The sequence below is a fragment of the Stigmatopora nigra genome, chromosome 17, assembly GCF_051989575.1.
Source record: "Stigmatopora nigra isolate UIUO_SnigA chromosome 17, RoL_Snig_1.1, whole genome shotgun sequence".
Taxonomy (NCBI): Eukaryota; Metazoa; Chordata; class Actinopteri; order Syngnathiformes; family Syngnathidae; genus Stigmatopora; species Stigmatopora nigra.
In genome coordinates, this window is record NC_135524.1 from 5558774 (window position 1) to 5582702 (window position 23929).

The following is a 23929-nucleotide window of genomic DNA, read 5'->3' on the forward strand; positions in this document are numbered from 1 at the left end:
TTGCCAATTCAATCATCAGCATATATGAAATCATATTTTCTTGTATTTTTGCTGATTTCTCAGGGAATATATTGTTTTGTCAGGCTATTTTAGATTTAATTCAGCCTAATTCTTGTGAATATACACTCTGGTTACTGTAACTAATTTGATCTCGAAACCAGTTTGAAGTTCTTGCAGAGAAAAAAAACGGGGGCAATGCAATGAAGGTCAGCGTGTAAGTAAATGAGAGGTCAAAAGACATTTGCTAAGGGACCTTTGACCTTTGCTCCCTATGTATGTCAGCATCTTAAACAAAAGAACATTTAGAGGGGTCAAATTTTTAGTTTATATGCTTAAAGATAGGTTTCTTACTTTTATTTGTATCCTACATGACACATTTCCAAAAGAGGAAAGATTTTTTCAGTCTTAACGATCCCAAGGATAAATATGCAAAAAAAACAACCTTCCTTAATCTAAAATATAAATATATACAGTGTCATATTTACATGTTCAAAACCAGTTTAATGTGTAGCTTGTCATTCAAATAATGATGATAAAAACACATTCATAACATCTCTTGCTTTTATGGCCACATTAATCAGCTCCACTAATTTGCTGTTCTTTTTCATTCACCCGGGTGTCGCTATTAATAATTGATACTCCTCTTTTTCTATTCCTTTGTATCCTTCTCTCTGATCAAAAGTTTAAAAAGTCAAAGACTCCTGATCCGTGTGCCGTCTTTAAACCAATTCTCTCTCTTCTAGCAGAGAAAATCAATAGGTTAAATCAAATGTTATGATTAAAAGACTGACTACACTCCTGAGGAAATTAAATAATAAAGTAAAGAGGAGAGTCCCGATAGCGCTGGCCCGCACCTTTTGAGTCTTTGGTTAATGAATAACAACTCTGTAGATCTAACTTTACTTTAAAAAAGCAGAAATTATTTTTGCAATGTCTTCTAAAATCTTCGTTTCCGATCCATCTCTCATGGTCAAAATGTCTCAATATTTTCTTATTTTCAGAATTATCTATTGTATTCTAAATATTTAGAAATTATATAGAGTCTGTTAATGGTGATTGCCAGATGCAAAAACCCAAAAACGAAAACAAAAATGACCAGGACATTAGACACTGGATTATTCATGATAGCAATAAATAAAGTTGAGTGGTATTCAAACACATGCACGCACATTCTTGGTATTGATAACTAGTGTGTCCTTATGGTGAGGACGTGTGATAGTTGGCCTCAAATAACTGCACCGATTCTCTGGAAGGAAACAAAGGTCCCATGGAAATTCATCACTAATATTGATCTAAATTAGCATGAGCTCTTTCTGCCTCTGGTCATGTTCTCGATGTTGTTAACAGAAGCACTGTACCTTATGTGTATACATGCATACTGTCAAAAGTGTTGGTAGCTCACAGGAATTTACAAGCATTTTAATTATGTGAAATGTAAAAAAATATGCATTGTAAGGAAGGATAATTTTAGCTCATCTTCATATGATAATAGGATGTAGGAAAACATATTTTTAAGGAGATTGGATGTTTTCCATAAATCCTCCCCTACACTCAAAAAACCCAAAGCTAAAATTATACATAATAACATGCTTAATTGTATTTAAAGGTTTATGTTATTTGTGTTTACAAGATATGTATAAATTCTTAGATAATGCAGTAAACTAATAGAGGTAGCTTGAAGCACAAAATAGTATATTGTATTAAATACATATAGGTAGACTCAATTTTTGATCGTTATAAGAAATCAGGAAAATATGAAACAATTAAAAGCTGAAATCAGGAATTTTAAAACGGATTATTTCGAAAAAGACATTTTTAAAAGATTAGTAATCAGTTGTCTAGCCTTAAGTGTATGCAGATACTTGCCATGTTGAAGAATTCAAGCAAACCATCACAGTAATTCGTGGACCGAGATGAATGACTGTTGGGTGAGTGTTTATTTAGAGTTGGACACACACAGATGATGGCGTGTGGTCACATTTGAATACAGCGGGCGACTCTGCACGCGGCCATTGTGTTCTCATTAATAGCTGATTTCATGGCCAACAGAACCTCAACAAAAGAGGCAGCAGGTCTGAAAAGTTTGAAAAGATTTGAGGAGAATAGAGGAGAAAAAGGAAGGCACTGCAAGTGAAGAGAAGGACGAGGAGGAGGATGGTGGCACCAGGTGGAGGAAGGTTTTTCTTTTATTCTTCCAACCCAAACATTTAAAAGAAGCACTCTCATAGTGTACTGTTATTATTTACACTGATCATTTGTTGTCAGTAAATATATCTATTGTCTGGTTGTGGGGGCGTGTGTGTGTGTGTTTGATTTGAAACGTATATTTGTGTGGGAGTGGGTACGTGCTTGCGCACATGTTAAGATTTAATTCGTTAATTAGTAATCAGCACAGGTATGTGTGTTATTACTGTATTTTTCTCTAATTATAGTGCAATTTTATGATGTTAATATGCATGGATATGTAAGTAACATGCTTTGAAGGTGGATTTCCATTTTACAAAATCAGTGTGTTATGTCTATTACTTTAATGGAAGAGAATCATTTAAAAAATAATTATGTGAGGGCATTTTTAACATAATCTCGGAACATCGATACTGTTCATATAGAATTGACTGATATACACAATTATGTAATTGTGTAGTGTACAATTGATTAATGTGAAATTGATTGTACATTGCACTAGAATCATTTATTGTGGCACATTTTGTTTAGGTATCTAAACATATATATTGTAAAACCTTTACTACTTTAAACATTTCATTTAAATTTTAGTCAACCCACCACAATTCCTTTAAAAAAACTTTCTTTTCTTTCATGGAGTAATAATTGTATTACGCTGCTTATTTAAGGATAACAAAAAATGTGCATGTATCGTTTTTGGCCTTCTTTTTTTTAATGTTTGCGTAAACATATTTTAAAATTTAAAAAGTTAAATTCACCTTGTTTTAGTAAATTTGGTCATGTCAACCAGAAGTAGCATTTAAGTGTAAAAGATAAATCAAAACTGATACACACACACACACACACACACCATGTTGACCTTTTCGTGGACTTTATAACAGAGATCCTCAGTGTAATCAATACAACATGATGTCCTTTATTCACTCAGTCACTGTACATTTATATATCTATATATATTTATAGATAGATAGATATATTTCTTTTAATGTATTCCGTGTTCCTGTAGATGTATAGAGTGCATTTTCCTACAACTTTGGTCCGTGTATGTATGTACATTTGACATTGATTAAAAGACTTTCAAGTCATGTTTAATAGAAAAACATGCTAACTTTTATTTAAAGTATATCAAATTGTGCAATTAACAACAGCACTCTGGGAAGAAGTGTAGAAATGATATGATAAATGACAAAACTGTACTAACAATTTCACATTTTTGGATACCTCTGACCCTCCAGCCTCTCGAGACTGAGACGAGAATTGGCCACCATCGAACAGAACACATGGAACGGGACTCACCATGCAGCGCCCAACCACTGCAGGAGGAGGAGGAAGCTGAGTTTACAGGCGGACAGATGGCTCGCCATCCCCAAAAAATGCTCGGTCATTGAGGGAGAGAATGTGAGAGGTAGAGATTCGGGGAGGGAGGATGACACTGGTTATAAGGGGAGAAAGAGGGAGCAAGCGAGAGAGAGAAAGAGAGAGAGAGAGAGTCAGTGGGACAGATGCGAGCCAAAACGGCGCGGTGTTTGTCTCTAACGCTATAGATTAGCATGTGGTCTCCAGCACAAAGCTCCAGATCAATAGTGCTGCTCGGTACACAGCAGATGGCCCAGGACAGAAAGACAGAAAGAGAGAGAGCACAGCAGAAGGATAAAATGCCCGATCATCCACCAGCTTTATTCACATTTTAAAATACACCACTTGTGCAGAGCCACGTTAAACGCAACTCACCAGGAGGCAATTGACCTGCCTCACACTTTTAAAACAAAACTGACACAGTAGTCCTTTGGTTTACCTGCCGATTGAATCAAAGGCCTTCTGCTAATTGAGAATCTGGAAAATTTGAAACTTACGCAGATGTCTTGCGCTTTTTTTCTCCTCCATCTGTGGTTGAGCAACACGACTCCAAACAGAGTGTAAATAAACAGGCTATTGATTAGCTCAACAGTCAGCCAGTTAATCTGCCTTTGTGTCTGCAAGTAGCAACAAAGTCACCAAACATTGACTTCCATATCCTATGACTCATTTTGTGCAAGTGGAGGTATCGCTGACCCTATTTGCTAATTTGCAGGGGAACCATCCAAATTCAGTAAAGTAAAAAAAAGATGTCACATTGGGAGTTCATCTTTTTTGTCTTGTACAGAATAATACTCCAAATCAATTCATTGAAAGATATCACAATAATGCAGGTCCAGTCACTTGATCCAAAAAAATATGCTTATTAAAACTAGGTCAGTAAAATATCCCCCTTATGAAAACATTTAAAAAGTTCATTTACTCAAACCTGAAAACAATTAAAGAATTGTGCATTGCAAATTTTATGCACAATGCAACAATTTGTGCAACTAAAGAATCACATTTTTTACATCTACATATATAGTATGTCAAAACCCATTAATAGCAAAGTATTTTTGCGAGTGGATTTTGGGAGTGAAAACCTTTCGTGATCTCTTCAATGTTCCATGAGCAGTTTTTTCTTCTGCCGCCATACTGTTACCAATCTCTGCCGCTTCCTTCTCCATCTCTTCTTCCTCCCCCAACATCTGCTCCTCAGCTCCTTGTCCCAAGGCACTTCCACAAGGCCCCCGCCCACCTTAGGTCTTCCCCCCCCCCAGCATCATGCATCCGCCCACTTCATTCTCAGCTTTTGGCTTATAGCTGATGACGCCTTTTACCTACATGAGCCGTGTGTTCATCCTCTTCATTCACACCCATTTCTTCATCTTCCATCATCTTTATTGTCTTCACTCTAATGCTCCCTCACTTTCACAATGTATTATTATTCCTTTGCTTTCTCTTATGGTGGAGCAGTTTCAAATACACATTTAGCAGTATCTGCCCTCTTTCATCTGTGAGGGAGACAAAACTTTTGAAAAGCAAATAGACAGACAGGTTGTCCCTTAGCAGACCCCCTGCCTGTCCTTCTGACAGCTGATCAAAAGAAGAAAATGGGTCAGGCTTCTGTTGCTCTGCCCTTAATTACACAACAGTCTTTAAACAAAGCAACATCTGCCCAACTACCCACCCTGCTCCTCCTCCATCTTGATTTTTTTAAGTCCCTCATCATCCCTCTTATCAACTAAGCCCAGTACATTTTCTAGGGGTATTTTTTTTAGCAGCTATTTCAAGAAAATACACTGAAATTGAGATTGGTGGATAGAGTTCATTTCAAAATACTGTAGGTGCATCCTATTGAATCATTTGTTGTCAGTCTCAATTTTCCTTGTGAGGTGAGTAGTAATTGCTTTATATGAATGTTAGTCTATTTTAAAACTCATTATTTTTCCAGGGCCACATTAGACATAATTTTCTTTGTTATTCTACCAATATAGAGGATTTTTGCTTGTAGTTGGTGATTGGTTTTGATCATTTGATGAACTATTTGGGAATTGCATTGATAGCTTCAAATTGGGGTGGGGGGTCTCTTAATCTCAAAGGACAGATGGATTGTTTCTCAAGAGTTTCATCAACACTTCTTGGAAATAAGCAGAAGATAATACTTTAAAGTTCACGCTTAAAAATGTTGCTCATTGGACAAACTTTCTATCATATAGAACATTTTGACAATTTAACACTTTAGGTGATAAACGTCAAATCTGTTTTGACCTTTTATTCACTGGGTGTACAATAAATTTTTCGTCTTCAGCCGCAAACTGTAGCGAATGAGTAAAGGATGACCTCCCCAAGTTGAAATTAAGACAAACTAATTAAGGTCTCACTTAATCGATAGACAAGTGAATTACAACTGGGCTGAACAAGAAGCACCTACCTGCCTACCTTTGCTGAATTGCACAGGTCATGACTTTTCCTGACACCTTGCTCATTGTGCAATTTTTTTTGTAAGACAATATTTTGTTTTGTATTTCTCTATCGTTTAAAGTAATAGCTATTTTAAACTGAATAGCTCAAGTTTACTGCAATTCAGAGGTGCTGACTGAATGACAAAGGGGGGAGTTGGGGACAGTTATTTTGCTCTCATTTGTCCTTGGAAGTGTAATGAATTGTGCAGTAAACAGGCTACAGGCCATAGTGCTCTTTCATTGCAGCACCCACACTCACCCGTCCACCCTGAGACTGTCAATAACATCCCCATGCTCACCATTTACACGGCAGCAGCTTGCACTTAACACTGTGAGTGTGTCAACTGCTCAAAACATCTGACTGAAAGTATTCATCTTCACTCCGAAGAAAAAAAATCCACTTTTATCATTCTTTTACTTCTTTGCAGCTTAAAAAAATGCTAAAAATCATTGTCTACTTTCCCTTTTGACAATTAATTCAGTTTATTTCAAAATTTAGTTTCACAATTATTAAATTTGGGTTTTATAATTGAGCCAAAATTTTTAAGTAGGGTTTAAGTGTTCATGAAGTTCAGAAACTAATGAAATTAATGTACTGTCAAAAAGGATCGTGTTCACTTCAATTTATTTGTCAATCCTGGACATGTATTTTGTAATGGTAATGGGTTTGTTTGTATAGCTTAGTAAACATTAACATGATTTTACAATGTGAAGACTTTGATTTTAATGAAAATAATGTGTTTATTTTTTTTTCAGAATATGCTATTGCATTGGGAGCATTGAGGAGATGCAACAGCGTTTGAGGACTATCACTTCTAGACTGCTTTTATCAGTTGCTCTTTGCTGTCACCTTTATCCTAACAATCACAGGCAGAGGGTGGTGAGGTAAGAGCTAAGATGAGATCAAATTTTAATGATCTCTGTGGGCAAATTGTTCCCTGGCAGCTGCTGCAACAGCCGAGACAAACAGCACCTTTAGCCTACTGAAAAAAAAAGAAAGAAAAAAAAAAACCTTGCTGAGTAGTGTGTTTTCCAAAAACAAACAAAAACCCCCAAACAACTTGTTGACCCTATTCCATTCTGTACATGCAGTAAATACTACCATATTGCACATTGTAACTCCTGCTATTTTCATTTTATATTTTTAAATGGTCTCTTCTACTTTATTTGAGTAGGCCATCTTTTCAAATCTTTCCATATATATAATATACATAAACTTAATGTCGCTTCTAATGTGAATACATCATAAGATGCAAATTCCAAAATACAATGCAAGCAGTTTAGTTTCTGTATATGTATTCAGTCTTTTTTTTAAATGACCAAAAATAGCCACTTTTCAAGAGCCTCTGCTTTAGTGACCACTGTCCCTGAAAGGATTAGTAATATTCAAATGTATTTGCTTTTTTTTTTTAGGAGAAGCATCACTGGCAACTCTTCTACTAAATAGGACTATTTGTCCCACCCATTCATTGGAAGGAGGTCTGCTGATTGGTCCAGAGCCCAATCGGTCACCCACTCACGTTCTCCCTGCTTTCCAGCCCTCCTCTTGGCAGCGGGTTGGTTGAGCTCTCCGCTAGGGGACCCTGGACAGCTCCCGTGCGAGGAGCAGAGCAACACAGGAGGAGGAGAGGGCTGGACATGGGGGCGCCACCGCACAGGCCCGTATGATCGCCGCGCACACAATTTGGAGGTGCTCCTGCCGGGCAACATACACAAAGAGAGCCAATTGGCAAAGCCGTCGGAGCACAGGGAAAGACGCCAGAAAGTGAAAGAAAACAACGGAGGGAGCCGACTGACGACTACTGACCCATCCCGGCGCATCATCGCCGGAGACCAAGAGGAGAGATCCGGGGAGGAAGGAGAAATATTTCCGCTCGACCTGATGGACTAACAACAGATGAATGAAGACTGCCTACACTAACGCCTATCGATGCCTGGCCAAGGACCTGGACGCTTACGCCATGAACACAGACATGACAATGGACGGCATTGGCAGTCTGCATGGCGGGGTGGCGGTGAGCTCCGTGGCCCCTGACGTGGAGCTGATGAGCGGCCACAGCCCCCTTCACGGCCGCGGGAGCTCATCGGCAGCGGTGGGGGGACATGGGGCGGCGGCGGCGGCTGCCCTCCGAATACACCAGGACCTGGCTGCCGCCGCCGCCGCCTCGTCTCGCTCGGCCATGGTGTCCGGCATGGCCAGCATCCTGGACGGCAGCGGGGAGTACCGTCCGGATCTGTCCCTCCCGCTGCACCACGCCATGAGCGTGCCCTGCGACACGTCCTCTCCCGGGATGGGGATGAGCGGCACTTACACCACCTTGACGCCGCTGCAGCCGCTTCCCCCCATCTCCACTGTTTCCGACAAGTTCCATCACCACCATCACCAGCGGCTTTCCGGGAACGTCAGCGGTAGCTTCACCCTGATGCGGGATGAACGTGGGCTACCCGGCATGAACAACCTTTACAACCCCTACCACAAGGATCCCATGTCCGGGATGGGTCAGAGTCTTTCCCCGGTGCTCGGTAACGGCTTGGGCTCCCTCCACAACACCCAGCAGGGTCTCCACAACTACGGCACGGTGACCCATGGTGGCCACGATAAGATGCTCAACTTTGAAGCCGGCGCCTCCATGCTCAGCAGGGGGGAGCACCACCAGCACAGAGGCCTGGGTGGCCCGGCAGGAGGGATGATGCCACACCTGAACGGAATGCACCATCCGGGACATCCCGTGTCCTCGGCGGGCCACCACCCCCACCCTCACCTCCACTCGCCGTCCCACGGGCCGGTGTTGGCTTCCACCCGGGAGAGACCTCCCTCCTCCTCGGGGACGCAGGGGGGCAACAGTTCGGGGCAGCTGGAAGAGATCAACACAAAGGAGGTGGCGCAGAGGATCACGGCCGAGCTGAAAAGGTACAGCATTCCTCAGGCCATCTTCGCCCAGAGGGTCCTGTGCCGCTCACAGGGGACCCTGTCGGACCTGCTGAGGAACCCCAAACCATGGAGTAAACTAAAGTCGGGCCGGGAGACCTTCAGGCGGATGTGGAAGTGGCTGCAGGAACCCGAGTTTCAGAGGATGTCAGCTCTCAGACTAGCAGGTAATTTATTCATTATCAATTATTTTACTGTGCACCTATTATTATTTGGTTACCCAACTAGTCAAACGCAGTCGACACGCCTGACTTTTTACATTTGAAAAATACCCTCTCATACAAGGCCCGTCTATAAGTAAAGCCATTATATTTATTTGGAATAACACGGTGTGATGCTTACCATTATTGATCAATAAAAAGGAGATCGATAGAAAATGACCAGGTCAGATAGGAAATCCCTCCAAACACATTTTTCTCACAAAGTGCTTACACTCAAGACATGTTTCTATTACATTTGTTTGTATTAATTTTTTTTTTGGGGGGGGGGGGGTTGGGCAGCTAGATAGACAGCTAAATAATTGTCCAGCACCCAATCTAAACAATTATAGCTTGGGGATGCTATTAGAAGGTTGTGATAGAAAGGTTGTCACTTCAGCGGGTATGGGGCCCCCTCTAGTGAGGAACCTGGTTTGTGTCTCAACAACAGTCCCCCATTGTCTGCGGGGGGCTTCCACTACACAGCAGTAGGGCCATTACAAAAGTGATTAGGTGTTTTTTTTTTATAAGATGTTGTTTGAGAGACGTGATGATGGTGGTGGTAAATTGCACGGGAGGGATCGCTGAATGATACTGCAGAGGTTTACTTGTGTTGCATCAGCAGTTTTCTTAGATTCGCTCAGTTAAGGCAGTGTATACTTTACTTTTTCTCTTTTAAAAAAGGCACATGTTGGGCTTGTGAGAAGAGAATATAAAGCAGAGCAGTACGTATACTATTGTCATGTTACTGTTTGCTGTGACATGCATTGTAGAACAGTGAAAATTTGTCGTTTACATTTCCATCAGCCTCAAATATAATTCAGGATCATAGTTAAATGCAACAATGTAAAAAAAACTGTAGATTTGTATTCAAAAGAAAAATAGGGACTTCAGTACACGGCTGATGAAAGCAGAATTACATTCAGTAATTAAGGTGGCAATAACGTGTTTTTTTTATTCTGTAAACATTAAGTTCGTTTATCTTAAAATCAAGAAAAAAGACTGCAAAATTATTTTGCAATTTTTGCTGGTAATTTGTGAAGATATATATCTTGTTTGTAGTGCAATTGTACAATTTAGTTAAAAGACAAATGTTAGCAATGCCGCTCAATTTTATTTAAAATGGGATGACATTTTGGGATTTTTAGTTTGTCTCAAAATTATTCTTTCGTAGATAAATATTATTTTTCATTACTTGTTTGTTTTATTTTTTTAAAAATATATAATGTTCTTTGCTTTTTGATCTGGTTTAAACTGTTTTTTTTTTTTTTACAGTACAAGACGTGCTCAGATTCTTAAAGATTATATTAACTCTATTCAATTGCACTGTTCTTTGATTCTTTGAATTCTGACTATTGACCCCCGTTTGATTTTGGCAGCTGTTGTTTGATTTTATAGATTCACAGGAAATGCCTTGAGTGAAGGGAGGGAGATGAAAAAGGCCACGCAAGGCATTTTTTGCGATGTCTTTCGTAAATCTCACCAGTAGTCAGTAAAAAAAAAAAGTCGGTTGGATGACATCCTCAGTAAATTAAAAGTAGGCTCTGTCTTAAGGACAGCGGAAAAAAATTAAGAACACTTTAAAATTGTTATCTTTGTAAAGTTGTATTTGGCTTTGCCGAGAAGTCGCATCAATACAAATATGCACAGTCAAGTAAATCAATGACACGAGCAAACAACCTTTCAAATATCCCAAATTTCTACTTTACTTCGGAACTGATTCCATTTCTTTCTGTCATTACAATATAGCGAAAACAGACAGGACAATCAAATTCTACCATGAAAATCACGCCATACTTTTTGTGGCTAACTAAAAATCACAATATGACAGATGTACTTCGAAAATGCTGTAATCTGATAAGAACTCCGAGGTTGCAGTGTGCGAGGGTCAATCGCCGTGGGTGTGAGTGGCCGCGAGTTCCATCTGTAGTTTTTCGTGTGATTCTGTTGTCTATTTGTGCTCGGCCAAGAGTTTAGTGCTGGATGGGTTTTAGGTTGATCTTTTTACTCATTTCAGAAACAAAAACAGCATAAATATCTCTATCTATAAAGAAATACAAGCGTTTTTTTTTTGGCCCTCATTTTTTAATTCCCATTTTGGAACTACAACTCAATATTGTTTTTAAAAAAAAGATCAGCTGTGCTTATTGTTGTGCAAACCATAGGGATTACAATAGTTATTTTATTGCACTCACTCTTCCACAATATGACTTTTTCAACGATTATAGGACAAGAGGGAGCTGCAAATCATAGTACAACAATGCTACACAGTCAGCTCTTTGAACTGGGGTCAAAGGTTAAGGCTGCAACACTCGGATATTAGCTGCGGTAAATGTAACAGTTGGAGGGAAGAACACATTTGTTCGTAGTATGAGGAAATATATACGAAGCAGTGTGGAGCTCTATGAAAACCAGTGTACAGTACTATTTAGTCAAAACATCAATGTTAAATGCTCTTCGCAAAGTACTTTGGTTGTTTAGTTTTGGACTATGCTATGCTAAGATATTTTCAAGGTTTGAAAAGTTCTTGCTTTCAGCCTCACGCTGACTCAGAACATTTGTCTAATTGCTCAAATGTTTCATTGACAGAAAGTCTTTTATTTTGCCTGTTCAGAAATTGCGCTGAAAGATGAATTGATTTCACTTCAAAATAGTTAATTTAGACATCAGAATTCTAAAAATCGTGAAGGTCATGATTTATTTATGTTTTTTGCTTACCCGCATTTGGATTTCACTCTTTTAATATCACATTCAGAAAAAAACTATGTACTCATCAGAAGTAGATCATATCAATTCATGTCATGATATGCAATGTTATATTGCTCAGACCTCAGCTAAGGTTAGGTTAACATTTTCAGATATGAATGTCAGCAAGCAGGGAATTTAACCTATTCACTGTCATTGATAGCTTTAGGAATCTAATCAATTTCAACTGGAATGACTGCTGAAAGAAGATTATTGTGAATTGAATCTAAATTACAAGATGGCTAAAAGAAACGAAAATAAATTGGGGTTACATTTTTTTCTCTAAAATTGTTCAGCCCTACTCAGATATTAATAATCAAAAAATTGGACTAACCTCACCCGTTAGTTTTTCAACCCTCAAAAATTGCGCCTAGGTTTGTACAAAAAAAATATGATGGAAGTAGACTCTATGGGGTCAGAAACCACTCAAAGGTGCTGCTTTGAAATTTTAGCCTTGCCTCCTTGCCTTCTTCTACCTTTTTTTGAATCTGTTTCTCCCTCTCATTCTCTCTTTTGGGGGGGGAGGTATTATGTGATTGTCAGGGGAATTGAACACAAGAGCAGAGGCAGCAGCAGCCCGATGAATTATTGATGGGAATCTCGGCGTGACCCTCCTCGGTCTGCTCACTTCACTTCTTCTTCACCTCACAGCCGGGTTAACCAGGCAAAATGGAGGGAGGGAACAAAAGGGGGGAGGGAAAGTAGAGCCCATTGTTTGACTGGAGGATGCTGCCAGTGGCTCCAAGTGAATTATGGATGGAGAGAAAACAATCCTCAAATCAGTGTTAGAATAGGAGTGGTCAAAATCCCGGATAAACACTTCCATTGCCTTCCATAACTATAAATCTTTTTCTGCCTCTTTTCTTAGCATTGACATATTTCTTTTGAATATTTCAAATCAAACACCTATATGGGCGGCAGAAGGGATCGTAATAAAGGAAAATGGATCACATGTACGTATAGGATAATCTCACATCCATTCAGATAGGTCACAATTTGAAATGTTGGGTCACTGGAGAATATTAAAACAGATTTACTACTATGTTGATAATAATTTTGAATATACATAGATAAATGTTAATTGCATAGGAGCAGTAGTAGAGCATTTCAGTCCAATTGCATTGAAAATCCAAATGATTTGTCTAGAAATATTTTCCATTTCGTATGTCCAGCTGCAAGCAGACACAGTGCATTATTAATGAGCTGGACTCTGCTTTATGGCATGCCAATTACCAGCAGTTCCTCGCTTTGTGTTTTCGTGTGCACAATATACATTTGGCAGAGTGTGGGAATACACGTTGGCTCTCTTTTCAGATTGCCTTCTTAAGACCTCCTGCATATTCACTGTCTGCGATTGATCTAAAATTATGGATTTTTGACTGCTGGGGGGAGGAGTTGAAGCTTTGTAGGTTGTCTGCTTTAAATGATTTGACAGAAAGTGTTGTGATGTTTTTTTCATGTTTACCAGGCACTAGCAAATTATTTTTTAACTCTTGAATGGACTCATAAATATTTACATGTGGAAACAAAATGTCTTGTAATTGTTTATATTGGTATTGTAGGGATTTATTGTTATTTTACAGCAACTGTTTGCATTTAAAGAATAGATTTGGTTTTGGAGAGCTGCTCAGAGGTTCTCAAGTAGAAAAGATTTCATCTGGCGACCAATCAAAATCTTATTATTATTGTCATTTCATTGTGGATGGCCTGTAAAGTTAGTTTGTCATGCGAGGAGATTTAGAATGAATGTGCAACATATGTCGATTGAGATTTGCTATGACTAAGTTTATTTACAGTTTCAAAATCAAGGTAACCAGTGAGCCCACCAGAAAACTGAATTTTGTAGCCTTTTTAGGGGTGTGCAAGTGTGTAACTAACATGGCAATAGCCAATGCTTAGAGTGATGATGACTGATCTTTTCTTGACATTTGTTATTATTCTTTTGAGAACTGCCTTCCATCACCTTCACCAAGTTGTTAGTGTTTTTTTTTTCCTTTGTAACTTCATCTCTTCTTATCCATTGGATGAAGCGGCAACAGACTTGTCTGCAGGATGCACCGTTTGATTGGCACCCAACCTGTGATGACAGCCTTGACTGCTTTCTTGATAGCCTTTGGATAACAGACAGGTTTTAGTCTGTTCAGCAGGGTACTCACTTTGGAAAACTATAAAGTCAATCAAACTGTGGGATGTAGCGCAGGAGATCAAATTGTTGCACGGTTTCCATATAAAAAATAATACAGCAACTTGTCATTATTTAAATAGCCTTGCCTGTTCTCAGTCTTTGCAAACTTCATGGTGGCTCCCTATCAGAATATCACAGAGAATATCACAGGCATTGTGTAGTGATTTTTTTATTTGGACTGTCCACATCAATTATAGTGCCATGGAGGTGTTAGAGTGGTACAACCGTTCCTCTGCTCAACAGAGCAGCCCAAGTTCAAGGGAGAAAATGGTCCTGTCACGGCTTTATTAAAGCGGTCAAATCAAACGTGACATCTGTACTCGGAGCTCGTCGAGCTCGAGTGCTTGTAGAATCCACACAAGCAACTGCAGGAAGAACCTAGGGAGGGACAGGAGTGCAATTCTACAGCGGAATTAGAACATCTGATCTTTTTTTTTGTGTAGCCCTAAAGTAGACTCGAAGGAAACACTTTTCTTGGTTGAAGTTGAGCCCTGATGTTAACCTCATCATTTGAGGGTGGAATGTCCTCTTTCATCTCACAATTTACATTCACAATTGTGATGTGATGTGTTTATATAACAAGCAAAATATCTTCATTTTTTTCTTCCTATTTTCCTCCCATGCTGGTGTCTCAGGCCATGCACTTTTTACATAATAATGTCAAATAGACTTCCACCAATGCCAAAACTAGTATAGCAGTAATGTCAATGTGTATTTTTTGAGATATAGTTTCCAACTACTGGTCATTTAGAATTGTCAATCTAGTTTTAAAGTCCAATTTATAATGAATTGCAATGCTAAGTACATAAGGAAAAGTAGCAAACAATACAATTAATCACTACATGACCTTGGACATCACTTTTAACCATTTTTTTCTTTAATTGTTAATTTTGAGCATTTGTTTTGACTGTTGTCATTCAACAATATTTAGTCTTATCCACTACCTACCTCTGGTTCATTAGTATTGGTATCACAGAGTGGCTGAAATAACTCTGTCTGCGGGTGTAATGAATAAAGACAAGGCGGCACGAAGCCGTCAGTCTGTGGACAGGCTTTATGGTGAAAGACAAACAGCAGGGAGAGAAATAAAAGGATAAATAAAACACATTGCCTTTGGTATTCGACCTTGAGGCGGAGGAAATTCATCAGTCGTGATTGAAATGGACACATTCAAAAAAATGCCATGTTAGGATGAAACATGACAGTAAGAAGAAAAAAAATGAATTTAGGAGTGTTGGAAAAATCGGATTTGGGTAGAATAGGGTAAGAATCACAGTAAATGTCCTGTATATTAGGTAATATAGAAAAACTGATGAATCATGTAATCAGCACTACGTAGAAAAATAGACTGTTTGCTGCCTCCGCTGTATTGTAATTGTGCTGATGTGAATCTGTAGTGGATCAATGCTCAGCTGATCCTCAGATACTGACACCAACCAGCAATAGCTGTTGTCTCTGGGATGCTTTATTTAGGTATTTTCTGTATGTGTGAGTGAGTGTGTGTGTTTGTCTATTTTAGCTGCAGTGTGTATTTGATCGTGAAGCAGCAGTTTGGACTTGACCCGTGCGTCGAGGTGGATGTATGCGGATCGATGGCTGTAATCCAGTGTAGATTAAAAGAGCATTAATACTGGCAACGATAACGTAAACGGTACGGACCTAGATCTCCATTGATCTGAAGGAACCTGATCTAGACTGGTTCCTGGAAGAAAAGAGAAGGCGGGGTATGTGGGGGAGGAAGAGTTGACTGACCGTATGTACGGTATTCATCAGAGACAGTTTTTATGATTTTGATTTTGCGCACTACTCTAAATGGAAGAAAATGTGACCATTAGAATGCTGTAAAGCTTTAATGTACAAGAATACATACCACACACAAACACAGACTAAAATTGAATTTAATTATTAAAACGGAAAGCTCTCTCCAATGATCTTTTAACAGAGATGAGCACCAGAGACAACTTAAAGTGTTTTTAAATCTGTCTGTGTGCTTGATTGACATATTCAGGACATTGCTCATGCCATAATTGAATTTATAAGATGACCATTTTTATTATATGTACGTATGTAATCTAGACTTTAGGCTGTAGAAGTTTTGCAACTAACTATTGCAAGTGAAAGATTTTATTATGATTGTTGACAGGGCCCTTTACTTTTTCTAGTGCTCAAGGCAAGTAAACAATGAGATTTTGTTGGAATTTCCCTAGATTTAAATTTGCAATAAGAGCACATTTTCATTGCAAATAGATAGGGTTGTTGTTTAGAGTAAAATACACAGTAGAGAGAGAGAGAGAGAGAGAGAGAGAGACAGACAGAATGTTGATGTAACAATATTTTGGAACCAGGCATACTGCATTGCGCTTGTCTGAATTAAATTCGCGATGGGTACACACCAAAGTCCATACACGGTACTTGCATAATTACGGAGATGTTTTTACTCAAGTGTGGCTATGTCAATGGAGTTTATGCAACAAAGCCAATATTGATGCTGTCCTCAGTCGAGATTCAGCATGAATGTCGAAGTTAATTGTTACCATAGTACGTGTTCTCATACTTTTTTTAAATGGTACATTATAACAATGACTATAAAAGTTATCAAATAAGAACATCAGGCTTAAATCGTTCTCAATTCCAAGTAGAATGTTCTCTTTAGTTTCTCCTGTTGAGTATGAGGATGAACATTGGCTCTGCTTGTGCTGATGAGTCAAAAGCAAACCTGAACATAAGCAGAGAAAATAAAGAAAGCTATCCTGGTCAGATTCCCTAGTTTTTTCTTACCTCACATTTAGGGGTAAAAGCATTAAAAGGCGCTCTGGTTTGATGTGCATTAGATTTATGAGATTGGGTGGAAACCTCTTCTATTTGATTGTACCACATAACTGGATTCATTTAGTTGATACCGTCTGTTATTGGATTAGGTTTTAGATTAGATGGATAGGATCCAATTGAACATATTACAGCCTTTAATTGTGACAGGTTACCGGGATAGAGTAGCTGAAAATGTCAGTCCATCCACCCGCTTTGCATCCATCGGTCCCTCCATTTATGAGCCATACATTTATCTATTTATTCGGTATTAAAATCCGTTTTATACATTCAAAGTCCACCACTATTCATGCTTAAACCATTCTTGTACTTGTAGAACCTGGGCTTGATCAAAATGGATGCAAAAACTGCCGAAAGCTTTACCGGGATGTCCTTTTATAGTTTCTCAAGCTCCTCTTGATCAATCATCAATAACAATGCAATCTAATGATCGCTGATTATTATCTGTGTTTGCTCTTTGCCGATGCTGTGAGACGGACCCCCGATAGCTTCAGGACGCCAAAAACAAAGCTGATAAGAGCAAGTACAGAGAGGCCAGGTTAACTCATCATCTATTAGTCTTTGTGTGTCACTATGTGTATAACTAAACAGTGGCTCCCTTTGACTTATCCTCAATGTCAACATTTAGCAAGTCAAGGTTAGTGAATGTTTTCCATGAAGCCTTTTTGTATCTCTCTTGCTTCAAACTTGCTTGGAAGTGGACACTATTATCAATTTGGAGTCTAGTTGCTTATTTTGTTGCCACATTCTTATGACAATATTGCCATAAATCAGCTCCACAATCCAATTGCATGTTGCGTTCTCATTCACAAATACCCCAGAAACACACTCAGAGCACATTTACACCCTTAATTGTCCACTTGTATTGATCTCCAATCAGTTACATTAATGATTAAGTGCTTCAGCCACTAAGTGTATTGAATAGCGCTGATGTAATTCCATATTTTTCTTTACATTAAGAACGTCTTTAAGCAACGGGTGATTACAGTTTTAGTGCTCCTGTGGGTATTTACCCCAGTAGACCAGTTTATCTGGGATTGAGTTCAAACTATTTTTTTTTTTGTATTTGTGTGAGTGGGTCTGCCCATGAATGGAAAGGAAGAGTGTGGATTATTGATTTCACTTAAAAGTCGTGTTTGTAACTAGGGATGTCCCCATTCATTCACAATGACCAGAATTCAGGCCCGATCACGTTGTTTTCAGAGGATCAGAATCAGGTAAAAAGGAGTTGATTTTATTTATTCATTTTCAATGCTGCTTATAATGTAGTTATTCATTTTTAAGTATTAACTCACTTGCTACCATTGATGGTGATAGATGCCCAATCCATTTTGACTGGAAGGGTTAGCAATGATTGCTTTACAATGAGTTGAAGGCTACAAGCAACAGAATTATCTGGCAATATCACAATATTGCAAAAACATGAAGACCCCAAGAATAACCCAAACACCCTCCAATTATAAGAGACTAAGCATTGATTATTTTGGTAGCATTTGTGTTTTATCTACAAAAATTCACAGAATTTAATACAACATCGAACTAGTAAACTGCACTGCCTAGTGTAAATTGCATGTATTTGAAAATGATTACATTTTGGTAGTTTTCGTTTTCAATCCAGGCAGAAAAATTCTCTGAAGACAAACAGCATTTCCAGATGGCAAAGTGGAAAGAGGAAATGATCACGGTGCATTAAGCAGAAACACACTCACACACACACACACACACACTATTGGATATAGATATTATGGAGTGCTGATTGCTAAGTGCTCAAATGTCGTGTGCCTTAATATAAATCTACTCCGTACTTGTGCATCATTGAATAAAAAGTTTACGTGCAAAGTGTCACATTTGACACAATTGAAAAAAGAGTGAACAAAATAGTAGTTCAAGTTCACTGGCTTCTTATGGAGTGTTTTGATGTGCCAAAACATGGCGCCACACTTCAACAGTAAAATGTATGTTGAAGGACGACTTTACTACTTACCCTGCACTTATATGCCCTCACTGTAATGGATACCAAGCTTAAGTGGTAATGGTGCAATAAAAAAATATGATGCAGAGTGCAAGAGTAGGAGAGCATTGTTGAAAGGAAAGAAAAGAGGAATGAAGCAAGCCAGAATGATAGGAGGGGCAGACAGATGAGGATGAGGCAGAATAGAGTGATGTAAGGAGGCAAGGAAAAGTAGAAAGATGGAGCCTGTGAAGGAGTCTGGGCAAAAAGCACTTTCAATGATAAAAAAAACATTCCTGTGCGCATCAAATCAACACTACCATGCACTGCAATGTTCACTGTATATTATTGAATTACATCATAACCAATTTGCTGATAGGAATAACTGCATAAATAGTGATATAAATTCTCTTTTCTCATGTAATTTGGCACACTACAAGAATGAATCCCTACGTAAAATCTAGTTTTTGATTTATTTTATTACAACTCTTTCTAGTACTATAACAACTACTAATACTACTTCGACTACTACTACTTGTTCTTCTCTATTTTCCAGCAGTCTGGATGCCGTGTGGCACCATGCTGCCTCTGACAGGTCAGTCTTGTTAATATATACTTCTGATTTGGGAAATGGAATGGTATTGTAATGTTAATAATTAGAATATAGGTATATTTTCTACTGACCAATGACTGTAAACTAGCTTCTATACTAATACTGATCATTATGGTATTTGGTCAATTTCCTTCTATGTAACAATATAAACTAGTATTCGTAAAAAAAATCCATGTCAAATTAGGTTGAGCCAGGGATAAAAATGTCATTTTTTTTTCAATAGCCTTCCTTTTTCTACTCAATTTCTCTCAACTCACCCACTCACAATAATAGTTTAATATTTCTTCTACCTCTGATTGTCTTAGCCCATGCCCCATAACATCTGCTTTTATCGGAGTTTCTCTTTAAATCTGCAAACAAAATAGTATTTCAATATACTGGACTTTGTTGTTAAGACTCCAGATGTGTACAAAAAAAAAGATTTAAATCTGGACTCTTGGTCGACAATACAAAAGCTCTTCTTTGGCTGAGAAACACATCATTAACCCTATATATTTAACCAAAAGAACATGTTGTACAAGACCCAAAGGTCACCTCAAAGCCAATGTGACTACCTATATGTTTAAAAAAGTGAATACATGATCATCTGAGTTCACTTTTTGTGGACTTTCAACACTCATCCACGTATGACATGGGTTCATCAGTACTATCAGGAGGCCCCGGCCTGAGTCTATAAAGATTTGGTATGTTTTGGAGGCAATTGAGGATGTATAGACAAGCTTTTTAAAAAGCCTTGAAAAGGACAATAGTTTAGAAAATTGCATCTAATTCTTATTGCAAGATGTAATGAAAGTACTGCATTTAAATAAATCTAACTGAGAAGGCAGTAAACTATCCATTCATTGAGTTTCTCTGAACTACTTCTCTATACATTGGTCCCCAAGGGTGCTGGCGCCTACCCCAGTTAAATAGGCACCAGGTAAGGGACAACCTAATTTAGAGTTTTCAACCAGTTTGAGTATGTGGGAGGATTCTGGCATACCCAGAGAACACCCATGTGAGGCCCGAGAGTACATTCAAAGTCCAAGCAGTGAAGCCTGACCTGGGATTGAACCCTCGACCCCTGAATTGGGAAGCCAATGCCTTAACCCCTAGGCCACACTGTACACTGATAATATTTTGTGATGATAGCATCTGTGCTTGTATCTTGTAGACACATTTAGCATCACTCTGATTCAAGGTAAAGAGCTGATGAAAGATAGAGCAAGGCTGCCATATTGATCCCATTGATCCGATCTCACCTTTAAAGAATACTACCCCCCCCCCCCCCTCCCTTTACGCTCACAGACTGCTTCGTTCTCATGCCCCCCACCCCTCTTGTTCTCAGACCGGTAAAGCCCTTTTGAATAATATAATTGTGCATTTGATACTCACTGTAACCCTGATCACAGGGTGAAAAAACAATTCTGATTGAATCACTCAAGCGAACTCCTTGTTTATTGATAGCAGCGATTGTATTTGTGCACGTGTGTGAGTGATTGCGGTGCTTCTCCTTTTTACATTTGACTTGTCTGCACTATTTTTTAAGCACTGTCTTGTGGGAGCTGCTGCTGAGCAGTTTTTTTTAGCAATAGTAAGCAAGATACAGGAGCGAAGCATATTTGAATTGTTAATTCCTTAGTGCAGAAATGTTGTTTATTAACACAGAACACATTTATTATTCAAGTTAGGTTCATACTTGTATCCATTTTAATTAATTAATGTTTTAGGCAAATATTATTTTTTGAAAAAGTGTGGAACCCGATGTTTATCTTTAATTAAGACTTAATGAAATCAATTAACTGGGCACAAATGTGGATTTGTTTTTTTAGTTTATTCTGTTTGCAAATAACTAAGTATATACTAACCCTAACTTTCTACCTCTCCCAGTCAAAACAGAGTGAAGGTTTCAAAATCAGCCATTGAGTTAATTAAGAAATTCAAACTGTACTGCATGAAAGGCACCAAAGTCATTTTTAGCTTTTTACATCAATAATAACTTTAAAACTTCTCTGAGGCATTAATGAGGATGGATTTTATTTGGGTATTATGACAAAATAACGGTAGGTTGTATTGCCTTCTGAAAAGAAATTAATACAGCATTGATACTATTTTACAGTCTTTACACGTCAACATATTTGGCCTGTGTATATAGTAGTACATAAGACATACAGTACATGGTGACATTATACTTACAGAATGAGCAACTCTAAGGATTTGTATTTATTTTCCATAGCGTGCAAAAGGAAGGAGCAGGACACAGCGAAGGAGCGGAACAACACACCAAAGAAATCCCGGTTGGTCTTCACCGACCTGCAGCGAAGAACGCTGCTGGCCATCTTCAAAGAAAACAAGCGGCCTTCCAAAGAGATGCAGCTCACTATCTCGCAGCAGTTGGGCCTCGAACTCACCACCGTCAGCAACTTCTTCATGAACGCCCGCCGCCGAAGCCTGGACAAATGGACAGACGATGGAGCGAGTCCCGGAGCCCAATCTTCAGCATCCAGCACTTGTACCAAAGCGTGATAATAGGTGAAGGGGTAGATGACTGGGCCGAGCGAGGGTTTGGGTGGGGTGGGTTTTAGGTAGGGGGTACTGCAAGGGTGAGGGTGCAGCTCGGGGTTTAGCCTCATCCAAGCCAGAAGTAGAAACTGGGAAAACCAACTTTGTACTTGTTGTTTTGTTTGTCTGTTTAAGTTTTTCAGAAGTGACAAACTGCGAGAGGGGCTGCTCACTGTGACGACTTGAAGCCAAATCGCCTTTTTCCAACTCATAGCAAATGCATTCAGAAGTTGAAGGGTAAGCTCTGCCATAGAGCACACCAAAACAAACAAAGAAAAAAAAACGTAAATGTCTTCACTGCTGGTGTTTCATTTGAAACACAAAACTGATTCACTAGCCCAAATACCAAAGACGAGAGGACAATATATGTTTTCTATTATGCAATATAAGCTAAGAACCAACAAATGGACTAACCAATGAAAGCTTTATGACTACAGAATGTGGTAGTAATGGATGGACATCTCATCAGATGTCCACAACCTAGGTTACCTACAACCAAACCAAAGAACGTGAAATTTTTTTCAAAGTAAAGAAAACATCAGTCTAGATCCTTATTTCTTAACAAAGTAATAGAAGTTCACTTTTCCACTCAATTGATGTCACCTTAAGTTCAATTATGGAGACATAAAAAAAAAAAGTAATTTTCACTTTTTTTCACATTGACATCATCATTTTGAAAATACAATCTTTTCGTATAAAGAAAAAAGGCAAAGAATTCAATTAAAGTTACGAAATAGCTTTAAATGGAAGCACAAAAACACAACACTTCCACAAATACACTTTTACTTTCCCGGCACATAAAACTTTCCCACAGTCTGAGCCAAAACGTTTTTTTTTCCCTCCGAATACGTCAAGTACAGTAGAAGTAAATATATACTACGTATGTGAGCACAATATTGAAGCACATTTTTTTTTGCAATAGAACTGGCGCTTCTCTGCCATGCTGAGTGGTTTTCACATCTTAGAAAACTCAGGATGCCATTTTTCTAAACAGTGGCTGAAATCCACTCAGCTTTCTGGTCATCTCACGCTACAATGTACTGTATATTTCTTCATACTTTTTATGCATCATTGCCCAAACATGTCCCCCAAATTTATAACCTCACTCACCAATAATCCTGACTTTCTTAACTGTACTTTTTGTGACTAGTCGGAGCATTACCAGTTTTAGATTTAACATAGGTCAAACAATTAACACATCTAGAAAATAGAATAAAGATCAGGAATTATACAGTATTTATAACTTACAATGTAAAATCAATTAGAACATTATTCAAATTCTGTAGTTAAATTAGTGTTGCACCGGTACTAGTATCGGTAAAGTACTAGGAAATAACGTGGCAATATGTACTCTTTGAGATCTACTAGTGTGCAGCTAGCCTTCTGCTGTCAATTGAAAGAAGTTCAGTACTAGTAGATGTCCAATCATTTTGAAGTTGGAGGTTGGCAGCAAATGTTTTTTTCATTCTTCCCTTCCACTTCCAATGGACTTAATGTCTATTGTCATCAATGGCCAACATTGACCATTATAGCAATTACTTCAAAAAGACCTTTTGCTTTTTTTTTTTTAAGCATCAGCCGATAACTCACTGCAAAGTATCAAAATCAGGAATCGCTGGATAAAAAATCTTATCGGTGCAACAATAATTTAGAAACTTAATGTAGACTTTGCAATAGTTTCCACCAACGTGGAGAGAATTGTCCCAACATATAGTTCGTGGAAACCAACAAACCAAAAAAAAATAAAACATGTGTACCTTTGATAGCCTTTGACGATCACAGAAATGAAAGACTTAAATATTTCTTTCTTTTTGGTTTTATTCTGCTAATTGACGTTATGGACGCTGCCATTAAATCACATCACTAAGACCAAAAATAGACCGCTTGATCATTTGAGGTACGGACTATTCAGGCAAATCAGGGCCTTTGTAATAGTTAAAGAGGACAATCTAAAGACG

General features: G+C 38.5%; 1 protein-coding gene across 2 annotated transcripts; it reads left to right on the forward strand.

The window, feature by feature from the left end:
* Positions 1 to 490: 490 nt before the first annotated feature.
* onecut2 (one cut homeobox 2) lies at positions 491 to 21971 on the forward strand. 2 transcript variants are annotated; one of them, XM_077737597.1, is made up of 6 exons: positions 491 to 3589; positions 6741 to 6869; positions 7398 to 7463; positions 7523 to 9080; positions 19374 to 19412; positions 21646 to 21971. In XM_077737597.1, the coding sequence occupies exons 4-6, from the start codon at positions 7886 to 7888 to the stop codon at positions 21933 to 21935; spliced, it is 1524 nt and encodes a 507-aa protein (XP_077593723.1). In that variant the 5' UTR covers positions 491 to 3589; positions 6741 to 6869; positions 7398 to 7463; positions 7523 to 7885; the 3' UTR covers positions 21936 to 21971. The 2 variants fall into 2 exon arrangements, with proteins under 2 accessions (XP_077593723.1, XP_077593724.1); XM_077737598.1 differs by lacking the exon at positions 19374 to 19412 and having other exon boundaries at positions 7398 to 9080.
* Positions 21972 to 23929: the final 1958 nt, after the last annotated feature.

Excerpts from the sequence above, each read along its gene's own strand:
- onecut2 (XM_077737597.1), top strand. The coding sequence starts at position 7,886 with ATGAAGACTGCCTACACTAACGCCTATCGATGCCTGGCCAAGGACCTG. Across the intron at positions 9,081-19,373 it reads GTCAGCTCTCAGACTAGCAG|CAGTCTGGATGCCGTGTGGC; the intron begins GTAATTTATTCA and ends TCTATTTTCCAG. Across the intron at positions 19,413-21,645 it reads CACCATGCTGCCTCTGACAG|CGTGCAAAAGGAAGGAGCAG; the intron begins GTCAGTCTTGTT and ends TATTTTCCATAG.